Source organism: Bos taurus, chromosome 22 (genome assembly GCF_002263795.3).
Source record: "Bos taurus isolate L1 Dominette 01449 registration number 42190680 breed Hereford chromosome 22, ARS-UCD2.0, whole genome shotgun sequence".
Taxonomy (NCBI): domain Eukaryota; kingdom Metazoa; phylum Chordata; class Mammalia; order Artiodactyla; family Bovidae; genus Bos; species Bos taurus.
Window position 1 is genome coordinate 52,654,688 of NC_037349.1, and position 24,032 is coordinate 52,678,719.

At 46.1% G+C, this 24,032-nt stretch overlaps 1 protein-coding gene across 3 annotated transcripts; it reads left to right on the top strand.

Annotated features, from left to right (window-relative positions):
* Positions 1 to 767: 767 nt before the first annotated feature.
* Positions 768 to 23,295, top strand: PRSS42 (serine protease 42). Of its 3 annotated transcripts, none has more exons than XM_010817880.3 (5): positions 768 to 1,018; positions 17,349 to 17,505; positions 17,852 to 18,114; positions 19,018 to 19,178; positions 20,676 to 23,295. In XM_010817880.3, the coding sequence occupies exons 1-5, from the start codon at positions 916 to 918 to the stop codon at positions 20,907 to 20,909; spliced, it is 918 nt and encodes a 305-aa protein (XP_010816182.1). In that variant the 5' UTR covers positions 768 to 915; the 3' UTR covers positions 20,910 to 23,295. The 3 variants fall into 3 exon arrangements, with proteins under 3 accessions (XP_010816182.1, XP_005223089.1, NP_001108098.2); XM_005223032.5 differs by lacking the exon at positions 768 to 1,018 and adding an exon at positions 15,155 to 17,046; NM_001114626.2 differs by lacking the exon at positions 768 to 1,018 and adding an exon at positions 16,610 to 17,046 and having other exon boundaries at positions 19,021 to 19,178; positions 20,676 to 20,909.
* The last annotated feature ends 737 nt before the right edge of the window (positions 23,296 to 24,032 follow it).

Sequence of the window (24,032 nt, forward strand, 5' to 3'; positions counted from 1 at the left end):
GGCAGGGGATGGGGCAGGGACCAGGAAGAATGTCTTATGGGGGGAAGGAACCCCGCCCCCTGGCCACCTCCGGCACTGACCCCGGCATTGTGGGACACGATGGGCCGGCCCATCGCTGGTGCGCGCGCGCGCGCGGGCACACGCACACACACACACACACACACACACACAGACACACACGCACACAGACGGACACAGGCTGAGGGGCGGGGCACCTGGAGTCATAGCCATGTGTCACCCAGCCGGCCCTCTCCTCTCTCCCCTGCACTCAGGCTTCTTTTTTGTAAAATGAGGAGTATGTGCTGTGATGTGTGCAACTTATCATAGGCAATCTCTCCTGCGGGGACACACACACACACACACACACACACACACAACTGCCGCCCTGGCTCACACCCAATCACACCCACATCACCCCCACACACATCACACACACCCACCCACATCACACACACACACACACACACACACACACACACACACTGCCGCCGCCCCGGCTCACACCCACATCCCAGAGGAGCTCGGCTCCCGCCGCGCTCCCCCGGGGGGCCAGCGGCGCAAAGCTTCTGTATTCTGCTCCCTCCGCCGCGCCTGGAAACCGCAGCGGGCCGGCCGGGATGAGCTCACGCCGCCGCCGGCCGCCCAGGTCTAACGCGCTCCAGATGCCCGGCGGCCGGCGCCCGGAGCGTGGAGCACGGCCCTCTGGCGCCCCCTGCAGGGCCCGGCGGCTCGCAGCCGAGTGGGCGCCCGCGGGACGGGGGGCGGGGCTGCACCCGGAAGGGGCGGGGCTTAGCAACCCGCCCGCGTCTCTGGCGCTGCTGGCTCCCGGAGTTTGGAGCTGAGGTCCCGCTGCCGGGAAGCCTGTCACGTCTTCCTCGCGCGCGGTGTCAGGTCCCGGCCCCTGACCCAGCGGCCATGTGCTGGGTGGCAGTCCCCTTACCGGCTGCCTTCGCCAAGACGTGGGAAGCCAACCCCCACCTCACCCCCGTTCCTCAGGCCCGCCTGGACCCTCCGCCAGGTACCGCGGCTCTGGCCCCCGCGCGGCCCTGCCCACTCTTGTTCCTGTTGGAACAAACAGCCTAGTTTCTACTGGGAAAGCAGCAGGGGCCTGACCACCGCCTGTTTTTAATAAGGAGCTGGTATTTCCCCGAAATCGCGGCCCCGTGGCTGACCTCACGGGGATGACGGCTGGCGGTGGGCCAGCGGGCGGGGGAGCCGCCTCAGGGTGAGCCCCTGACGCCTGGCCTTGCAGAGAGGAGGCGTTCTGGTTTCCAGCCCCAGCGGAGCGGCTGGCTCATCCAAAAATCTGTCCCTCCGTCTGTCTGCCATGTTGTGCACCCCAGGCCAGTGCTGCCGGGCGCCAGTCCTCCTCAGCCCTGCCCAGGGTCCCGCTTCCCTCCTGCCTCCTTGTGTGGTCCTGGCAAAACGCTTAACCTCTGACCTCTCATTTCCTCCCCTGTAGGATGGGGCTGTTGTGGGATTAGAGAGAGGACCAGCAAGGGGGAGCAAATGGACCCCAGGAACAAGTAATTTCCAGGGGGCTGGAGGCGGGGGCTCTCAAGAGCTAAGGGGCCAAGGGTCAAGTCTAGGTCTTCTGGAGCGGAGTTGGGGAGGTAAAGGAAGGGCCTGTGGGGAGATAAATAGGGCAGCACAGATGTCCTGATGGAATGAGAGTGTTCAGTGAAGGGCCAGCATAGACAGCTGAGGACACCCCGTGAGGGAAGGGTGTCAGGAAAGGCTTTGCAGAGGAGAAAGCGAAGAGTGAGGTGCAGTTAGTCAGGCTGAGAGATGGGGGCCCAGAATACTTAGGCAATGAAGAGGTGGGGTGGGGGCCAGAATGGAGAGTGGAATCAGACGGTTGGGTACCAGGCATCCCTGGCAGTGAGTAGGGACTCTGTTAGAGGCACTGGAGGGGGCGAGGGCCCCTGGGAACTGGTCCTGAAGCCCCGTCTGTAGCTGAGGGACAGAGAGAGCCAGAGGAGGACACAGATTTCAGTGGAGGGACAGGAACCCTCTTGGGGGACAGGGAGAGGGGTTGTAGCAGGTGGATAGGTGAGCGATGGATGCATCTGGTGGCTGGAAGATTTGTTTGCTTTGGGGCTTACACTTTCTGGATGCTTGGGCCCCCGCTGAAAGGAACAACAGTAACACTAATACCGAGCAAAGCATGTGCCAGGCAGTGCTCTGATCTCTTACAGGTGCCTGATCTCAACTCTGCTCATTTCTCTTCCCCAGAGTTTTATTCATTCGTTCATTGATTTAACAGATGCTTATTGAGTGCCTGCTGTGTGCCAGTCCTGTTCTGGTGCTGGGACTCCAGCAGTGACAAGACAGATAGAAACCCTGTCCCCAGAAAGTTTACGTATGGAGGGGGAAGACAGCCCACATATACTGAGTAAAACATATAGTATTTCAAATTGTGAGAAGTGCCACAGAGAAAATTAGAGGATAAGGGTGATCAAGAGGGCAGAGAAGAGGGGCACACTTTTTGAGAGGGTGTCCTGGGAAAGCCTCAGTGAGGAGACATTTGCTGCTGCTGCTGCTGCTGCTAAGTCGCTTCAGTCGTGTCCAACTCTGTGCGACCCCATAGACATCTGGCAGCCCACCAGGCTCCCCTGTCCCTGGGATTCTCCAGGCAAGAACACTGGAGTGGGTTGCCATTTCCTTCTCCAGTGCATGAAAGTGAAAAGTGAAAGTGAAGTCGCTCAGTCGTGTCCAACTCTCAGCGACCCCATGGACTGCAGCCTACCAGGCTCCTCCATCCATGGGATTTTCCAGGCAAGAGTACTGGAGTAGGGTGCTATTGCCTTCTGAGTACACCCCAAATCTGGTTCACCACCTCTTAGCCAAGAATAGTTTTTCCAGAAGAGCATTTGCAATCATTTCCATGATAGGGAACACTAATTTTGATGTTATCCCCCTAAAGAATTCCATTCTTCTTAGTAGACCTGTATTACCCCAACCAAAACCAAAAGAAAAAAAAACCCAAAACAAACCCAGTACTCAGTTCTTCTGGTTGTGTATTAAATTTCATCAATATACATTTTGTGGAAATTCATTTTCTTTCTTGTTATCTAAGTACCTGCATACACTAGATTTTTGTCTCTCAACCCACAAAGCCTAAGATATTGACTATCTGGCCTTTTACAGGAAAAATTTACTGATCCTGGTATAGATCCAGGAGGTGAGGAAATAAGCTGTGTGGTTATCTGGGGGCAAAGGGAACAGCCAGTGCAGAGGCTAGGAGGCAGGAGCCAGTGAGGCATATGGAAGAGGCCAGTAGGGTTGGAGCCCTGTGAATGAGGAAGAGAGAGGTAAGAAAGGGTCAGAGATACAAAAGAACTTACTTACGAAACAAATAGACTCACAGATTTAGAGAATGAACTTTCAGTTGCCAGGGAGAAGGATGGGGGAGAGGATCGGGAGTTTGGGATTGACATGTGCACACTGCTATACTTAAAATGGATAACCAACAAGGACCTACTATATAGCATGTGCAAGTCTGCTCACTGTTATGTGGCATCCTGGATGGGAGGGGAGTTTGTGGGCAGACTGGATAAATGTATATGGATGGCTGAGTCCTTTTGCTGTTCACCTGAAATTATCATAACTTTGTTAATTGGCTATATCCCAATACAAAATAAAAGTTAAAAAAATAAAAAGATCAGAGGAACACAGGCAGACGGTGCAAAGCCTTGTGCCAATTCCTAGGTATTAAAAAAAAAAGTGTGCGGCTATCTTTAATGCAATATCTTTTTTTTTCTATTACATTTTCTAATTTATTATTGCTACAGATAGCAAGTTATTGATTTTGTATATTGATCTTTTCTCCCAGCCCTCTTAGTTTGTTTTTGTATAGTTTTATTAATTTTTCAGGTGGTTTGTTTGGATTTGTTTTAGAAAGCAATTGTATCTTCTGCAAATGATGCGTTTTGATTTTCCTGTGTATAAATAGTTCAGCTTCTTCCATTCTTTCCCTCCCTGCACCCCCTCTGCTTGCCTCCCTACTGTCTCCCCTTATGTCCTTCCTCTTCCCTCTCCACAATGCACAGGGTTTCAATTTCTTCACATCCTTACTGACACGTGTTATTTTCTGTGTTGTTGATTTCAGATTGTTTATTTTTAGCCATCGTAATGGGTATGAAGTAATATCTTGTGGTTTTGATTTGTATTTTCCTAATGATTAGTGATGTTGGGTAAAAGACATGATGTCTTTTCATGTGCTTACTGGCCATTTGTGTATCTTCTTTGGAAAAATGTCTACTCAATTTCTATGTTCATTTAAATTTATTTATTTTTAATTTTAATGGGAGGATAATTGCTTTACAAAGTTGTCTTGGTTTCTGCCATACAATAATGTGAATCAGCCATAAGTATGTGTGTATATATATATATGTGTATATACTGCCTCTTGAGCCTCCCTCCCACCCTCCCCATCCCACCACCTATGTTGATTTTTGGATTGGGTTGTTGGGGTTTTTGTCATTGAGTTGTAGGAGTTCTTTATGTTTTTGGATACTAATCCCATATCAGATATACGATTTACAAATATTTTCTCTCTTTCTGTGGACTATCTTTCAACCCTACTAATAGTGTTCTTTGTAAACCAAAAGTTATTTTGATGAAATCCAGTTTATCTGTTTTTTCTTTTGTGTCTGTGCTTTTGGAGTCATACCCAAGAAATCACCATCAAATCCAATCTCATGAAGATGTTTTCCTATGTTTTCTTTTAAGAGTTTTATAGTTTTACCTCTTACATTGAGGTCTTTGATTCATTTTGAGTTAATTTTTGTGTATTGTGTAAGGTAAGGGTCCAACTTCATTCTTTTGCCTGAGGATATACAGTCGTACCAGCGCAGTTTGTTGAAAATTCTATCCTCTTTTCACTGAACGTTCTTGACACCCTTGTTGAAAATCATTTGACTATATATGTGAGGTGTTTTTTTTTTCTGAGCTCTCAGTTCTATCTTCCTATTCTTCAGTATAGGATGCCTTTCTGTTTAAATCTTTAATTTCCTTAAAGGAAGTTTTTGTAGCTTTCAGTATACTTTCACCTTCTTGGTTAAATGCATTTCTAAGTATTTTATTCTTTTTGATATAAATTGCAAGTGGACTTGTTTTTGTCATTTCCTTTTTTTAATCCTGATTTTATTTATTTTTAAAAATGAATTTTAGCAAGGTGTATTTTTAAGTGCAGTAAATTGCACATAGTTGACTAGCTTTGAGAGAGATATATTTGTAAAGCCACAATAATCAAGATGCAGAACAATTCCATCCCCTGTAAAAGTGCCCTTGTGTCCCTTCACAGTTCATTCTTCCCTCTGCCCCCTGGCCCAAGGCAACCACTGCTCTGCTTCCTGTCACTAGTATTTGGCTTTTGTTGTTTTTACTGGGCCGTTTGTCTTCTTACAGAGTTGTACGAATTCTTCATGTATTCTGGATACAAATATTTTGTCCTATAGATGTACTGCAAATATTTTCTTTCAATCTCTGCCTTGAATTTTTCATTCTTTCAACAGTAGTTTTCAAAGAACAGAATTCTTTAATGTTGATAAAGTCCAATTTATCAATTTTTCTTCTATCAGTTGTTTCTGTGTCTACTTCACAAAGGGGCTTCCCCTGTGGCTCAGTAGGTAAAGAATCTGCCTGCAATGCAGGAAACACAGGAGACACAGGTTCAGTCTCTGGGTGGGAAAGATCCCCTGGAGAAGGGAATGGCAACGCTCTCCAGCATTCTTGCCTGGAGAACCCATGGACAGAGGAGCCTGGCGGACTACAGTCCATGGGGTCGCAAAGAGTCAGACACGAATGAGTGACTAAGCACGCATTACGTCACAAAAGTATTTGCCTACTTCAAGGTTACACAGATTTTGCCCTTATAATTTTTTCTAGGAGTATGAAAATTTTTATTTCTTTATTTTTGGCTGTGTTAGATTTTTGTTGCTGTTCGAGCTTTCTCTAGTTGCGGTTTGAGGACTTCTCATCGCGGTGGCTTCTCTTGTTGCTGAGCACAGGCTCTAGGGGGCACGGGCTTCAGTAGCTGCAGCACGTGGACTCAGTAGTTATGGCACACGGGCTTAGTTGCTCCGCAGCATGTGGGATCTTCCCAGATCAGGGATCCAACCCGTGTCTCCTACATTGGCAGGTGGATTCTTTACCATTGAGCCACCGGGGAAGCCCTAGGAGTTTTCAGTTTGATATTTAAGCTGTCATTGATTTCTGGTTAATATTTGGTTTAATTTCCTTGTTGATTGTTCACTATTAGTGTATAGAAATGTGACAGATCTTTGCATGTTGATTTTATATCCTGCAACTTTTCTGAATTCATTTGTTATCTCTATTAGGGTTTTTCTTTGTGTGGAATCTTTAGGGACTTCTATATATAAGATCATGTGAACAGAGATGATTTTACTTTGGCCTGTCCAGTTTGGGTGCCTTTATTTTGCCTAATTGCCTGGCTAGAACCTTCAATACTATGTTGAATAGAAGTGGTGGAAGTGGGAATCCTTGTCTGGTTCCTGATCTTAGGGGAAAAGCTTTAGGTCTTTTGCCATTAAGTATGGTGTTCATAGTGGGTTTTTCTCTTTTATATATAATTTTATGTGTGTATCTTATTTCTGGCTGGGCTGGGTCTTCACTGCTGCGCGGGCTTTCTCTGGTTGCAGTGAGTGGGGCTCCTCTCCAGTTGCAGTGCTTGGGCTTCTCATTGAGGTGGCTTCTCCTGTTGTGGGGCACAGGCTCTAGGCATGCGTGCTTCAGTAGCTGTGGCACATGGGCTCAGTAGTTGTGACTCCTGGGCCTAGAGCACAGGCTCAGCAGTTGTGTCACACAGGCTTAGTTCCTCCATGGCATGTGGGATCTTCCTGGACCAGGGATTGAACCTATGTCTCCTGCATTGGTAGGCGAATTCTTTACCACTGAGCCACCAGGAAAGCCCCTCATTGTGGCTTTTTCATATATGGCCTTCATCATATTGAGGAGGTTTCTTCCTATTCTTAGTTTACTCCTTTTTTTTGATCATAAAAGAGTATTGAAAAGTGAAAGTGAAGTCGCTCAGTCGTGTCAGACTCTTTGCAACCCCATGGACTGTAGCCCACTAGGATCCCCCATCCATGGAATTTTCTAGGCAAGAGTACTGGAGTGGGTTGCCATTTCCTTCTCCAGGGGATCTTCTCGACCTGGGAGTCGAACCTGGGTCTCCCGCATTGCAGGGAGACACTTTACTGTCTGAGCCACCAGGGAATCCCAAAGAAAGGAATGTTCTTGCCTCAGTTGAGATGACATGTATGTATGTATGTGTGTGCATGCTTATTTTGTTTTTCTTCTCTGAACATATTTAAAATAACTATTTTGAAGCCTTTGTCTACTATGTTCAACACATGGGGTCCCTAAAAGATAGTTTCTGTTATCTGCTTGTTTTCCTATGTATTGGTTAAACTTTCGTGTATCTTTTGTTGATAAAAAAAATTAATCAGTCAGTCTAAGAAAGAAATGGAAACTTTTGTTTGAGCCAATTTGAGGATTATAATCCAGGAGACAGTCTTTCAGAAAGTTCTCCGGACTGTGTTGTTCTGCCTCTTAGAGGTCATTGCACAGTTATATAAGATTTGAGACAAAGGTTTATGCACAGAGTCACATATTGACAATTTACGTAGTCCAGTAAGGTTAGAGGGTTACTGCGACCTCTTACAGGATTGAGAAAGGAATGTTATCTCCTAAGGAGTTACCTTCTGGTGTCAGGAGGAAATTGCTTTTGTTTTGGTGAGTAGGCATTCCCGTGTCTTCTAATGGACTTAGTTATATGATGCAGATACACAGTGCATGCTAAAGATGAGGGGGTAGTGGCTCAAACAGGCGGAGAAAGAAGTTTATGTTTAAAATTTTATTTCATCCCTTTGTATGCTTTGTAATTTTTTCATTGAATAGCAGACATCACAGATAATGTAGTACAAACCTGGGTACTGATTGTGATCATTTGTTTACCCTGGTTACCGTGGATTGTGATCATTTGTCTGTTTGTTTAGTATTTGTGTGAGATAATTTTGTGAAGTCTCTTTCCCTCTCAGTTTGCAGCCTCTTATATCCCTGCTCATGTTTTTTTTTTTTTTCCTTATTTTTATTTTGTAGCCTGGCTTCCTAGTGTTAACTCGTGGATCAGCATAAGCCTCTTATTGGTCACTGGTTGTGTGTAAGCCCCTTTGGTTAGTTTTATTTTCACTGTTTACCTTTGGAAATGTGTGCATGTCTTGGAGACTGTTTTCACCGTTTAGGGAATTTACTTTTCCCCCACATGTTCATCTGATGACTAGAAACTTGGAAATTCCCTGTCCATTCATTCCTAAAAGATACAGCCTTTGGTATGTGCACTGACTCTCAGCCAACTATGGATGAGTGTGATTTTATTTTTAAGCTGGGCTTTTTAGGAGTTGCCTCTGGGTCAGAAAAGCTCATTGTGCAGGCTGTGCTTTGATCCGTTGAACTAGCAAGGGTTCTGCCCTCTGCTGATAGATCTGTGTTTGGTTTGGGAAGCACATTTATATTTGCTCTACTTCGTGCCCTTATGTTTTTTATCATTTTATTTATTATTTTGGCTGTTCTAGGTCTTAGTTGGAGAAGGCAATGGCACCCCACTCCAGTACTCTTGCCTGGAAAATCCCATGGACAGAGGAGCCTGGTGGGCTGCAGTCCATGGGGTCGCTAGGATCAGACACGACTGAGCGACTTCACTTTCACTTTTCTCTTTCATGCATTGGAGAAGGAAATGGCAACCCACTCCAGTGTTCTTGCCAGGAGAATCCCAGGGACGGGGGAGCCTGGTGGGCTGCCGTCTATGGGGTTGCACAGAATCGGACACGACTGAAGCGACTTAGCAGCAGCAGCAGCAGCAGCAGGTCTTAGTTGCTGCACGAAGTTTTCCCTAGTTGCCGCAAGGGGGCGCTACTCTTTAGTTGTGGTGCTTGGGCTTCTCATTGCGGTGGCTTCTCTTGTTGAGGAGTATGGGCTCTAGGGTGCGTGGGCTCAGTAATTGCGGCTTCCTGGCTCTAGAGCACAAACTCAGTAGTTGTGGCACAGGGGCTTAGTTGCTTCGCAGCCTGTGGGATCTTCCCAGATCAGGGATCGAACCTGTGTCTCCTGCATTGTCAGGCAGATTATTTACCACTGAGCCACCAGGGAAACCCCTACTTCCTGCTCTTATTGTTCCTGAGTTGGCATAGCCTAGCACATACGCAGTGTTTTAGACCCCCCCCCCCCCCCCCCCCCCCCGCCCCGCCCCGGGGATGAGTGTGCTTCCAGGAGAACTCTTCTTGGCCACCTCTTTCATTGGTTTTCTCTTTTCAACTTCTGGTTAATCTGCTGTTAATCTGTCACTAGCATCATGGAGCTACTGCCGCTCTCTTAACTGCTCACCAGGAAGATGTCTTTTGTTCTTAACAACTCCATTAGGCATGAGTTTCTCCACCCTTTGTTCCAGATAATAAATTCAGTTATTTCAACCGGAGTCACAGAACCTGTTCTCCTGGGCAGGATGTTTGAGCTATTGCAGCAGAGCTAGGGAAGTGGATGGTAGCCTGCTTCTCTTGGAGTGAAACTCCTGTTCCAGGAGTGGGCACTGGAGAGTGAGATGGTATCTCCCTTGCTCCAGCTTGGAATCTCTGCTCTGGGAGGGAACTGGGAGGGGGCCATTGAAGACTTGGGATTCTTAGCCTGCTCTGCCTGGACTAGAGCCTCTGCTCTGAGCAGGAATTAAGTGAGGGAAGGAAGGTTTTCGTAGTCGTGCCTGCTAGAATAGAGCTTCTGCAGTTGGTCTTGGGAGAGTGAAAGACACAGCTATCTACTTCTGAGTGAAACCATAGTTGGGAGAGAGGGAGACCCAGTTGACTTGGCCACTTGCCCAGAGCACAGTTCCATAATATGAAGCTAAGGAGTGGGGATAGGAGCTGGTCATGGCTCACATACCACAGACTCTTGCCAAGAACTCTTCGTTCTCACCAAGATTTTTTAGATTTTCTTGCATAAATATTTCTCAATTTTCTGTGTCCTCTCAGGCCAATTTTCAGAGAACTTAGTTATTTTTTAAATAATTTTCACCAGCTATAAATAGCTTGCTCTCTAAAGAGAGAATCAATCAAGTTCCTCACGCAGCCATTCTGGAAGTACAAAATTAAAGTTTTAATATCTGTCTAAACATTTTGCAATTTTCTAGATATTTTTATATTATTGGTTTCTAGCTTAATACTGTTATAATCTGAAGACATATTTTGTACAATTTTAATTCTTTTGAATTTGCTGCCATTTGTTTAATGGCCCATAATATGCTGTATTTTGGTGTATTCTACATGTGCACTCAAAAAAAGATATATTCTGTTGTTGTTAGGATAGAGTATTCTATAAATGTCAATTAGGTCTAATTCACTGATAGTGTTTTGCAGATCTTATATATGCCTACTAATTCTCTGTATACTTTTTCTATCAATTATGAAAGACATGTTAAAGTTCCAAATTCTAATTGTGGTCATAATATCTTTTTTTTTTTTTGCCTTTGCTCTGTAAATTTTGAAGATTTGTTACTAGCTCCATTTAGGATCCTAACATATTTAGATTTTATTACTATGCAATTAATGTCTTTATTTATCCCTGACAATATTCTTTGTTCTGATGTTGACTTTACCTGATAGTAATCTAGCCATTTCTTCTTTCGATTAGTATTTGCATTATGTATTATATTCTATACTTTCCCCTATAACCTGTCTATATTTAATGTGGATAAATAGTTGTGCTTTAAAAAAAAATCTCTACAGTCTGTCTTAATTCATATAATACGACATGAACATGAATTAATAAAACTACTAATGTAATCTAATAGATTCATTTACCTTTGGTGTAAGTACTGTTATTGTTGGATTAAAATCTACCAGCTTGCTTGTTTTTTCTATTTCTCCTGTCTCTTCTTTCTCTTTTCTTCTCTTTCCCCTTCTCTTTACATCGATGGAGTCTTTTTTGTGATTCTTTTTTTCCCTCACTATTGTCTTCATGCTCTGCTCAATCACTCAGTCGTGTCCGCCTCTTTCCAACCCCACGGACTGTAGCCAGTGAGGCTCCTCTGTCCATGGAATTTTTCAGGCAAGAATCCTGAGTGGATTGCCATTTCCTCCTCTAGGGAATCTTCTGGAACCATGTATCAAATCCGTGTTCCCTGCATTGCAGGCAGATTTTTACCTCTGAGCCATCAGGGAAGGCCCACTGTTGTCTTACTTGCAGTATTTACCTTTTTTGGTCTCCCTTGAGTTTACAGTGAGTATCTTGAGATGAGTCCTCTTCTTTCAAATACTGGTATTTGTTTCTCAGGTAGTGCAAGTGCCTTGTGACAGTGTTTCCCAATCCTCGATTAGTTTTGTGTCGTTGTCTGTGTGTGTGTGTGTGTGCTGCTGCTCAGTTGTGTCCAGTTCTTTGCGACCCTATGGACGGTAGCTCACCAGGGTTCTCTGTCCATGGACTTTTCCAGGGAAGAATACTGGAGTGGGCTGCCATTTCCTACTCCAGGGGACCTTCCCGACCAAGGGATTGAGCCCGTGTTTCCTGTCTCCTGCATTGGCAGCTGCATTCTTTAACATTGTGCCACCTGGGAAGCCCATTATTATCTATATTATGGTAAATCACTTTGATGATAAGTAACATTTTTTGAATCACAAGTTGTATTAGCTACTTTATAAAGTCCCTGTGCTGTCCAAAGCTAAAACAAGATGTAAGACAGGCATTTCCACGCACATTTGCAGTAGATATATTTTCTGAGCTTTCTGTTACTGTTCCAGAGGCAGTTTTTGTACCTCAATGTCAGTGCAAAGGAGATTTACATATTTCAAAAATCTACTTAACATGGTGGTTGAGTGGCTTCCACCTAAACTTCAATGAAGTGATTAATTTGCAATGTAATGACAGGATAAAAGGCAAATGACTGGAGAAGAATCCAAAAGAACTCAACAAATACCTTTCAAGTGAAGATTTTTTTGCTTCAAGCCCTATGTTCATGGGTTAATAGCATTTGGTGACACTTCTCCGCATGAAATGTACTCTTAAAGATGAAATGTATAGGGACTTCCTTGGTGGTCCAGTGGTTAAGACTCTGCACTTCCAATACAGGGGGGCGAGTCTGATCCTTAGTTGGGGAAGTTCGATAAGATCCCCTATGCCATGTGGCAAAAAAAAAACAAAACGATGAAACACATAAAATATCATTGTAGTTCACCATTAATAGAAAATTTGCAATTGGTTTTTCTGTCTTAAAATGAATTAATTTAGCTTTGGTTGCACTGCATCTTCATTGCTGCACATGGGCTTTCTCCAGTTGTGCCGAGTGGGCTTCTCAGTGCAGTGGCTTCTTGTGGAGCACGGGGTTTAGGCCTCATTATTTTGGGGTTTGCTGAATTTCAACATCAACTGAATTAAGAGATTCATCAGCACTCTTATGAAAAAGTTAGGCCATAGATTTGGGAATGAGACCCTGAAAATTTACAAGGGGGTATACATTTGGATAGATTTAGGACACCCTGACGCCCAGCCACATTGAGCCTCTCTTGCTAACAGAAACAGCACCTCCTCCCATTTCATAAGGCTGGTCTCTCTGCCTTACAGACACTGTAATGACCTCATGTGAGTAAATTACATAATAAGGGCACACCAGTTCTCTGCCATCATGGTCAACAAAAGAGTCCGAAATGCAGTACTTGGATGCAATCTCAAAAACGACAGAATCATCTCTGTTCGTTTCCAAGGCAAACCATTCAATGTCACAGTAATCCAAGTCTGTGCCCCAACCAGTAACACTGAAGAAGCTGAAGTTGAACGGTTCTGTGAAGACCTACAAGACCTTTTAGAACTAACACCCAAAAAAGATGTCCTTTTCATTATAGGGGACTGGAATGCAAAAGTAGGAAGTCAAGAAACACCTGGAGTAACAGGCAAATTGGGCCTTGGAATACAGAATGAAGCAGGACAAAGACTAATAGAGTTTTGCTAAGAAAATGCACTGGTCATAGCAAACACCCTCTTCCAACAACACAAGAGAAAACTCTACACGTGGACATCACCAGATGGTCAATACTGAAATCAGATTGATTATATTCTTTGCAGCCAAAGATGGAGAAGCTCTATACAGTCAACAAAAACAAGACCAGGAGCTGACTGTGGCTCAGATTATGAACTCCTTATTGGCAAATTCAGACTTAAATTGAAGAAAGTAGGGAAAACCACTAGACCATGCAGGTATGACCTAAATCAAATCCCTTATGATTATACAGTGGAAGTGAGAAATAGATTTAAGGGACTAGATCTGATAGATAGAGTGCCTGATGAACTATGGACGGAGGTTTGTGACATTGTACAGGAGACAGGGATCAAGACCATCCCCATGGAAAAGAAATGCAAAAAAGCAAAATGGCTGTCTGAGGAGGCCTTAAAAATAGCTGTGAAAAGAAGAGAAGCGAAAAGCAAAGGAGAAAAGGAAAGATATAAGCATCTGAATGCAGAGTTCCAAAGAATAGCAAGAGAAGAAAGCCTTCCTCAGCGATCAATGTAAAGAAATAGAGGGAAACAACAGAATGGGAAAGACTAGAGATCTCTTCAAGAGAATTAGAGATACCAAGGGAACATTTCATGCAAAGATGGGCTCGATAAAGGACAGAAATGGTATGGACCTAAGAGAAGCAGAAGATATTAAGAAGAGGTGGCAAGAATACACAGAAGAACTGTACAAAAAAGATCTTCATGACCAAGATAATCATGATGATGTGATCACTCATCTAGAGCCAGACATCCTGGAATGTGAAGTCAAGTGGGCCTTAGGAAGCATCACTACAAACAAAGCTAGTGGAGGTGATGGAATTCCAGTTGAGCTATTTCAGATCCTGAAAGATGATGCTGTAAAAGTGCTGCACTCAATATGCCAGCAAATTTGGAAAACTCAGCAGTGGCCACAGGACTGGAAAAGGTCAGTTTTCATTCCAATCCCAAAGAAAGGCAATGCCAAAGAATGCTCAAACTACCGCACAATTGCACTCATCTCACACACTAGTAAAGTAATGCTCAAAATTCTCCAAGCCAGGCTTCAGCAGTACGTGAACCGTGAACTTCCATATGTTCAAGCTGGTTTTAGAAAAGGCAGAGGAACCAGAGGTCAAATTGCCAACATCTGCTGGATCATGGAAAAAGCAAGAGACTTCGAGAAAAACATCTATTTCTGCTTTATTGACTATGCAAAAGCCTTTGACTGTGTGAATCACAATAAACTGTGGAAAATTTTGAAAGAGATGGGAATACCAGACCACCTGACCTGCCTCTTGAGAAACCTATATGCAGGTCAGAAAGCAACAGTTAGAACTGGCCATGGAACAACAGACTGGTTCCAAATAGGAAAAGGAGTACATCAAGACTGTATATTGTTGCCCTGCTTATATAACTTATATGCAGAGTACATCATGAGAAACGCTAGGGTGGAAGAAGCACAAGCTGGAATTAAGATTGCCAGGAGAAATATCAATAACCTCAGATATGCAGATGACACCACCCTTATGGCAGAAAGTGAAGAGGAACTAAAAAGCCTCTTGATGAAAGTGAAAGAGGAGAGTGAAAAAGTTGGCTAAAGCTCAACATTCAGAAAACGAAGATCATGGCATCCGGTCCCATCACTTCATGGGAAATAGATGGGGAAACAGTGGAAACGGTGTCAGACTTTATTTTTTGGGGCTCCAAAATCACTGCAAATGGTGACTGCAGCCATGAAATTAAAAGACGCTTACTCCTTGGAAGGAAAGTTATGACCAACCTAGATAGCATATTAAAAAAGCAGAGACATTACTTTGCCAACAAAGGTCCATCTAGTCAAGGCTATGGTTTTTCCAGTGGTCACGTATGGATGTGAGAGTTGGACTGTAAAGAAATCTGAGTGCCGAAGAATTGATGCTTTTGAACTGTGATGTTGGAGAAGACTCTTGAGAGTCCCTTGGACTGCAAGGAGATCCAACCAGTCCATTCTGAAGGAGATCAGCCCTGGGTGTTCATTGGAAGGACTGATGTTGAAGCTGAAACTCCAATACTTTGGCCACCTCACTCGAAGAGTTTACTCATTGGAAAAGACTCTGATGCTGGGAGGGATTGGGGGCAGGAGGAGAAGGGGATGACAGAGGATGAGATGGCTGGATGGCATCACTGAGTTGATGGACATGAGTGAGTGAACTCCGGGAGTTGGTGATGGACAGGGAGGCCTGGCGTGCTGTGATTCATGAGGTCGCAAAGAGTCGGACACTACTGAGCGACTGAACTGAACTGAATTCTCTCCCTATACCACCCAGTCTTCACTGCTTCTAGACCTAATAACTAGTGTAAGATCCCAGCATGTTCTAGGATAGGGGCAAAGTATAACCCAGGGTAGAAGGCTTCCTTACAAAAAGAACTGCAAGATTTTGCTGATCTACATGGGAACAAACAAGGGTATATGGATACGACTGGATTTGAGGGATTCTTGATTGGGTAGGGTTGGGGCCAAATTTATGAAGAGTGCACTTGCTAGAAATTTGGAATTCAGTTTGGTGGTTCAGGCAAGTAGGAATGCTTCTATGGATACCTGTTTATTGGGTTGTCTTAAACCTGAATGCAGTAGTAGACTCTACAAAAGGAAGTTGATATGCCAGAAATTTCCTGGCTTAATGTAGAGAGAAATGCAGAGAAAGAGGAATTTAGATAACCCCCTCAACAAGACATTGAAAATAAATTGTGAGAGGAACACCCACATCCTCAAAAACATTGTAACTGGCAATCCTCTTTTGGCTGGGGAAAAGTGGGAAGTACTGAAACTCAAACATTAGTATTGTTTTCCCCCTGACTTGGACAGGAATAATGAAACCCAGAGAGGCAGAGGCCTGGTAGAAGCATTTAAGCAACAAAGACAAATAGATATCAGGGACATAGAGCTAATAAGAATGGATTGACCCACAGGTATCTTTGCTGGAGGCTCATTTTAAAAGGTATCCATCCTCATGATGGAAAAAGCTATGGCAGCCAGGTCCTTTGCCCAGCCCACTTCATCTGCAGTCCCCCTACCTCCAAGTCGAGGTCTGGTGAATGAGCCGTGCCTTGAGAAACTGTTATGGAGAATTAGGGCTCCTCAGCAAATTCCTAGACTGCCCATCCTCACCAGCTCCAGGCCAGGTACCACACCAAGAAGGGCAGGGGTGTCAGGAAGCACCTGCCTTTAAATTGTTGTTGTTCACTCGCTAAGTGATGTCCAACTCTTTGCGACCCCATGGACTACAGCATGCCAGGCCTCCCTCCCTCACTGTCTCCCAGAGTTCGCCCAAGTTCATGTCCCTTGAATAGGTGATGCCATCCAACCACCCATCCTCTGTTGCCCTCCTCTCCTTTTGTCTTCAGTCTTTCCCAGCATCAGGGTCTTTTCCAGTGAGTCAGTTGTTTGCATCAGGTGGCCAAAATATTGGAGCTTCAGCTTCAGCAGCAGCCCTTCCAATGAGTATTCAGTGTTGATTTCCCTTAGAATTGACTGGTTTGATCTCTTTGTTGTCCAAGGGACTCTCAAGAGTCTTCTCCAGCACCACAATTCAAAAACATTAAATTGGCAGGCCCCTAGCAAGGACAGTCTCCTCAGATGGACTCTAACCCTTCGGTCTTGGGCTGATTTCTGGGTGGAGACTGTCTCGGATGAGGATCTGAGAGCGAGAGCGTGACTGCGCTCTCAGGCCGGCTTGCAGCAGCCAGATGCGCCGTGGTCCCCATGCTGCTACTCAGCCGCCAGCCGCGAGGGGGCGCCGCAGAGCGCGGAGGCTATCGCGGAGCCCATGGCGTCCCTGGGCGGCCCCCACACCCTCCTGGTCTGGCTTCTGCTCCTTCAACCCTGGCTCACGGAGGCCTCGGAGGATGGGTCGGCTACGTCCTTGCCCCCTCCAGCTCCCTCGGGAGGCGACGCGAAGAACCGCACGGTGGCCCAGCCACCCCTCAGAGGCGCTTCCGAAGTCCCCAAGTTGGTGGAGTTTAGCTTAGGTGACTCTCAGCGTTGGGCGTCCAGAGGGGCGGGCTGAGGCGCCAGGGTGGGAGCTGCTGCTCCTCAGGAGCTTGGGAGGATTGGGGTCTGAATCAGCGCAGCCCTGCTGTGGAACCCAAGGCGGGCGGGGGCGGGGGGGGGGGGGGCGGAGGTGAGCCTCGTGTGCGGATCCAAGGCCTGCGGGTTTGGAAGCGCTGCCCTGGAGCCTAAGAGGACATGGCCTTCTTGGCTGTATCGGAGGCTCCCGGGGGTCAGGGCCTGTTTCTCAGAGGTTCTCCTTGCCACCCTGTCCTCACCCCAGCGTGCGGCCAAGTGTTCCTGAAAATCTTGGGAGGACACGACAGCGAGGAAGGGAAGTGGCCCTGGCAGGTGAGCCTGAGGGTCCGTAACAGACATGTGTGCGGAGCTTCCCTCGTCACAGAGAGGTGGGTGCTGACTGCAGGCCACTGTATTTTAAGGTGAGTAATGACAGTGGAGATGCCAGAGTCCTGCCCTCCTCAGACACCCTTTAGTTTCTATTGCCCTGCAAGTTGATAGAAAACCCAAACCAAACCAAAGCCCGCACAATCAAAATGGGAGAGATTCTGCATTTTGGTAGTCTTGTTACCAGGAATGCTAATTTGATGATCAAATCCAGTTGTAGCAAATCCATTTTGAAAGTCATTAGGAGGGGATTTTGGGGATAGGGGCATGGAGAGAGTGGTGAGGGAGGTTGGGGCCAGATTGGGAAACAGCTGATGTGTGTGGAAAGGCACAAAGGATGCTTCCCAGGGTCTCTATGAGGGACATGTCCTCTTCCCACAGCCGTTACCAGTACAGTGTCACGATGGGAGATCGGAAACTCCAGGGTACATTATCAGGGTTGGTGGTCCCTGTCAGCCGCGTCGTCGTTCACCCTCAGTTCTCAACAAGTGGAACCGTTAAAAATGACCTTGCTCTTCTCCGGCTCCGCTACCCTGTAAATTTCACTGGCGTTATCCAGCCTATATGCATCCCTGAGAAGACTTTCCGCGTGCAAGCTGGGACCAGGTGCTGGGTGACCGGATGGGGAAGGAAGCAAGAATTTGGTGAGACGGTGAGGAGGTAGTAACCTTGGGTAGAGGGGGGCAGCCTTATCCCTGGAGTAAGCAATAGGACTAAAGTGGTGGGGTGGGAGAGGCTACCACCTGGCGGGTGGGTAAGGGAGCAGCCAGGTTAATGGTTCCCAAATGGCTGGAGCCCAGACATTGATTGAAATCTTTTGTTGCAACACAAATATTTGATGCCAGCCATTTATGAAAGGCACCAGTCCTGGGAACCAGAGCTGTCCTCTGAAGAAAAAATACATGGGCAAAGTCTCCTGCAGATTTGTGGGGAAGTGTGCCTGACTGGTTTGGGGGTATTTTTAGGTTCCTTGGGGACAGAACCGGATGCTCTGGAGTTCTCTCCAGGGTTAACTCTTCAGGATGTGATGAGTTGTCTGCCAGTCAGAGCTGTCTGTTGCTGGAAGTACTTGCCTTGGTGTGTAGGGAACCTTCTGTCCTTGGGCGTCTTGGCAGAGCCAGAAGACCCCTGTTGCTGAGGCTATAGGGCCTCTTATCTCTGGAAAGAGCCTGGATTGTTGCTTTCGGGTGCTCCTTGTCTGAGCATCTGTGATTCTGCTTTAAAGTAAAGGCATTTTGCCAATGTATGCGATGCCTTTCATGATTACTATTGATACGCAGAGTGGCAGATGCTTGGTTATCATTTCTCACAATGGTCAGGCTTGCCTCTTCCTGTCCTGATCTGTTCTTCCTTATTTTGTTGTGGATTTGGTTCCTACCTTCTCTTCTCCCCTTGCCAGCTTGGGGCTTCAGTTTCTTCCATTGTCAGATGGGGACAATGACCTCTATAATGCCTTCTTCGGGGGGGAGGTGGGATTTAAGGTGTTTGGGGGCTTATCACTCACCTGTGCAGATCTATCACCTGCTGAGTTTCTTCTTTGTTTGTAGAAGGCCCACTTGTGTCTGAAGTTCTCCAGGAGATCGACCAGTATATCATGTACTATGAAAAATGTAATGGGCTGCTCCAGATGGCCCTACGAACAGATAAGGATTTAGTACAAGAAGGAGTGATCTGCGGCTATAATAGTATAGGAAAAGATTCTTGTCAGGTAAGTTCATGGGTCCCTTGCCACGTCTGTATCCTTCTTCCCCAGTGACAGGGCCTGGGTTATTTCCCACCTTATCTTTCAGTCTTTACTTAAGGAGATTCAGGGGAGAACCCCTCATGATACCCATGAGCCGGCCTGGCCTGTTTCTCCAATAGGGAGGAGCCCTACATCCTGGGGGTGCTGCCAGGATGCAGTGAAGTTGGGGGTGATGATGATAATCATGTAGTTCCTGTAATTGAGTTCTTTCTATGGGCACTTCTGTGCCAGTTTCAGCATTCACCCACATTAGCTCAGTCTCCCAGCTCACAACCCAGCCACCTAGACATTATACATCTTACTATACAGATGTGGGCCCTCCAGAGACAGAAGTTCCAGGGCCTCTGGGAGTGCCTGTAGGAGCCCTGGGCCCACAGCATCCCCTCTGCCCTGAGCAGCTTCCTGAGCGGGGGACAGGTCTCAGAGGATGAGTGTTTGGATCCTGGCAAGAGGAGAACATCACTGTGGGAGAGGGAGCAGTGAGTTCGAGGCTCAAGGTCTGAAGCACCGGTCTTGTTTAGGGAATGGGTTTCCAGTCTGGAGCAATGAGGAGGCCAGTATGGCCAGAGTAGGGGCTGGAGTCAGAACGTGTGGCCTGCAGTGCTGTGCTGCGCTTCTTGGTCCTGTCCAGGCAGGCCTGTAGGCCGGGAGTTTGTTTTCTCCATGTGGGCAATGGTGCTGAGCCCCAGGCAGGACCTGGGCTCATGGAGGGGTGGAGGGGATCTGAAGCACATTGTCATCAGTTCTTGGTAACCGATTGCATGTGAGGATGGGAGTGAGGGAGAGCTTGAAGAGGACTCTAAGTTTCTGACTGAGCTGGTTGGTGGGGGGCACCAGAGCAGTTTTGGAAAAGGATGTGCAGTGTTTGCATGAGCTGGGATGAGTATGTGGGATGTCTTGAGAGTGTAGCTTAATATATGGAGTCAGCTGGCTGTATGGTCAGGAGCGCTAGAGAAACTTAGGCTAGGTGTACGGATTAAGGGGCTCAGAGCAGAGGTCGTATTTGAAGTGTTTAACAACCACTGTAGTATAGGAGGGCTTCCCTGGTGGCTCAGTGGTAGAGAATCTGTGTGCAGTGCAGCAGCCGCAGGAGACCTGGGTTCGATCCCTGGGTTGGGAAGATCCCTTGGAGGAGAGCATGGCAACCCACCCCAGTATTCTTGCCTGGAGAGTCTCATGGACAGAGGAGCCTGGCGGGCTCGAAGAGCTGGACATGACTAAAGCAACTTAGCACACATGCACGTAGTGTAGGAAATGACCAGTCATAATGTCTTCAGAGGATACTAAAATTTTCCAGTTGACTTTTCAGTCCTCAGTTCTTACCATCACGGAAATCTGGGCCTGGGAGATGTCTGGGGAAGGCTCACAGATGCCTGTCTCTCAGTGTCTTGCTGTGCAGTCAGCCTGCCCTGATGTGGGTGCTCTTCCATTCCTGAAGTTTGATTTCTTTCTCTTTTTCAGGGAGATTCTGGGGGCCCTCTGGTCTGTCAGTACAGTACCACATGGGTCCAGGTAGGGATTGTGAGCTGGGGCGTTGGCTGTGGTCGTAACAATACGCCTGGAGTTTACACAGAAACTGCTCTCTACGCTAAGTGGCTAGTTGCAGTGGTGAACAAGGCTGCCTCTTTGTATCCAGTGGTGCTCCTCCTGTTGCTGTGTGTGGTGTTGCCCCTGGGCCTCCTGGTGACCCTGTGATCACCCTGGTCCACACTCCCCCCTGTTTCTGAGTCTCACACCTAGCCCTGCCTCTGACCTCCCACTCCTACTTTAGTGCCAATTCCTGAATTCCATTTGGTATCCACTGATCTTGTGGAGATTCACATGACAGAGAGCTGGCAGCAAGAAGCCCTGGAAGTTTCCCTGCCTCATCCATGTCTACCCCTTGGCCGTGCTCTGCTTGCCAGGAAGGAGTGGGTGAAAACATCCCAGCTGGATGGACAGCAATCTGCCAGGTGGACATGATGCTTCATCCACATCATGGGGAACATCTGGCAAAGAAGAGACATCGTCACTGGTGAAGCAGTGTTAGATCTGACACTTTTATCAAACCGGTCTGTGTGGTGATTGTTGGGAGAGAGCGAGGAGGCCCTACCATGTCTTCATGTGACTCAGTTATCTAGGTTTGGAAAAGGTCCCCTGCTCCCCAGTGTAGATCCACCTGTGAGTATCTGCCTCTGCCACACAAGCCCTCCGGGGGCAACCCAGTCTTGGAACCCCCTTCCCAGGGCTCCAGTGGCCACATCCAGGCTCACCCCAAGTTGTGTTGAAGTATTACAGAGTGTGGAGACTTCTGATGTCAACCCAATAAATGTTTGGAGAATCATGTGTGTGTTCTGCATCTCTACTGGTCTGGGGTCACTGAAGAGAACTTATCTCACATTTAGCTTAGGAAAGTATTCATGGTCTTTTAAAGCCCTGGAGTGAAGTGATTTGATGTGATGTGAGTGGACAGATGGCTTTAGAAGTTGGGTCCTGCTTCTGTGTCCCTCATAGCCATTAGCATCTCTGCAGGGACCTTTGCAGGTGAGTTTGCTAGCCACTGCATCTGGGAAGGAGGGAGTGAGAGAGAAGCCTGGAAGCCGGAGAGGGGTCAGGGCGTTATGCCTAAACATCACCCCACTTTTCTGTGTGATTCTGTTGCTCCCCTTCTAGGTTTATGGAGCCTGGAGCACCAGACTGCCTTGGCCAGGCTATGGAGAACAGCACTGAGACTCAGGGAGGGGACAGTTTGGGTCGCTTACTGGGGTTCAGACGGTAAAGAATCTGGCCGCAATGCAGGAGACCTGGGTTTGATCCCTGGTTCAGGAAGATCCCCTGGAGAAGGAAATGGCCACCCACTCCAGTGTTCTTGCCTGGGGAATTCCTTGGGCAGTGGAGCCTGGTGGGCTGCACTCCATGGGTCGCAAAGCATTGGACATGACTGAGCGGCCAACACCACACACAGTGTGTCTCTACTGGCCCGTTTCCCTCACTACCGTGTGGTCCCAGATTACCTCTCTGTCATTGTGCAGAGCACTTCACTGTTTCTTGATTTCTTTCATGAAAGTTTGAGTTTGCCTTCTTTTAGGAGAGGAGGATCGTGCATTTTGCATATGGGGAGAACGTGCATATGAATAGTTAGGTGAATAAAAGAGTCAACTTGATGGTCTTATGGCTTCTTTCAGACCCTTCCTTCTGGGCATATATGGTGTCAGGATAAAGAATACATTTCCAACCTTCCTACCTGTCTTAAGTTTGGTAATAAGTTCTGGTCAATAAAATGTAAGTAGTGATGTTGAGTATGAATTTTGGAAGGTATTAAAGATACCTTTCAAAGAAAGGAGAACAAGCCCTTTGTCACTTTCTTCTTTGCTGGCTAGAGTATATTCATGGTGACTGGAGCTTGAGCAGCAATCTTGGAACATGAGGAACATGTTAAGGGTATAGAACAGAAATTCAGAAGGAACTTGACTCTCTGGAATTTATAGAGCAAATATAGATGCCATCACATCTCTTTATGCAAGAGAGAAATAAACTCTCTTAATTGAGCCACCATCATCTTCAGTTTCAGTTACTCATAGAAAAATCTCACTTTAATTCAGTTGGTATTATAGCTTTATTTCTGGATTGTTATGAATAGAAGCTTTTAAAATCATTTCTTATTTAGACTAAATTATTTTTATTTCTACTTTGCTACGTGCCATTGCTTCCTTCTCTCAGTTCAGTTCAGTTGCTCAGTTGTGTCCGACTCTTTATGACCCCATGAACCGCAGCATGCCAGGCCTTCCTGTCCATCACCAACTCCCGGAGTCCACCCAAACCCATGTCCATTGAGTCGATGATGCCATCCAACCATCTCATCCCCTGTCGTCCCCTTTTCCTCCTGTCCTCAATCTTTCCCAGCATCAGGGTCTTTTCCAATGAATCAGCTTTTCACATCAAGTGGCCAAAGTACTGGAGTTTCAGCTTCAACATCAGTCCTTCCAATGAACACCCAGGACTGATCTCCTTTAGTATGGACTGGTTGGATCTCCTTGCAGTCCAAGGGACTCTCAGGAGTCTTCTCCAACACCACAGTTCAAAAGCATCAATTCTTCTGCACTCCGTCTCTAGTCATATTTAAAAACTGATGAGGTTAGAGGTTTATGTTGATGAATGACTATTATCTCAATGTATTTCTCTTATTATTTTCTTTATTGAGGTATAATTTATATATAGTAAAATGCACATATTGCAGTGTACTCTTTTATGAGTTTTAACAAATACATACCCATGTTAACATCAAAATCATGATGGAGAACATCTCCATCGATCCAGATGCTGCTTTATATTCCTTTCTATCATCCCCTCCCAGAGATAACCTTTGTTCTGTTTACTGTCACATTAGAGTTGCAGGTTATTGTATCTCACATTAATGGAACCATACAGTCTGTTCTTTTGGGTCTGCCTTCCACATACTGTTTTTGTCTTTTTTCCTTCCAGTTTTATTGACATATAATTGACATATAGCACTGTATAAGTTTGAGGCGTACAGCCTAATGATTTGACTTACATATGTCATGAAATGATTACCATATTAAGTTTGGTGAGCAGCCATCATCTCATAAACACAAAATTAAAGAAATAGAAAGACACTTTTCCTTGTGAGAACTCTTATGATTTGTTCTCTTTGCAGCTTTCATATGTAACATATGATATTGTTAATTATACTAATCATGTTGTACATTACATCCCTAGAATTTATTTATCTTATAACTGGAAGTTTGTACCTTTTGACTGCTTTCATTCAATTCCACATACTGTTTTTGAGATTAATCCATGTTCTCATGTGTATCATCA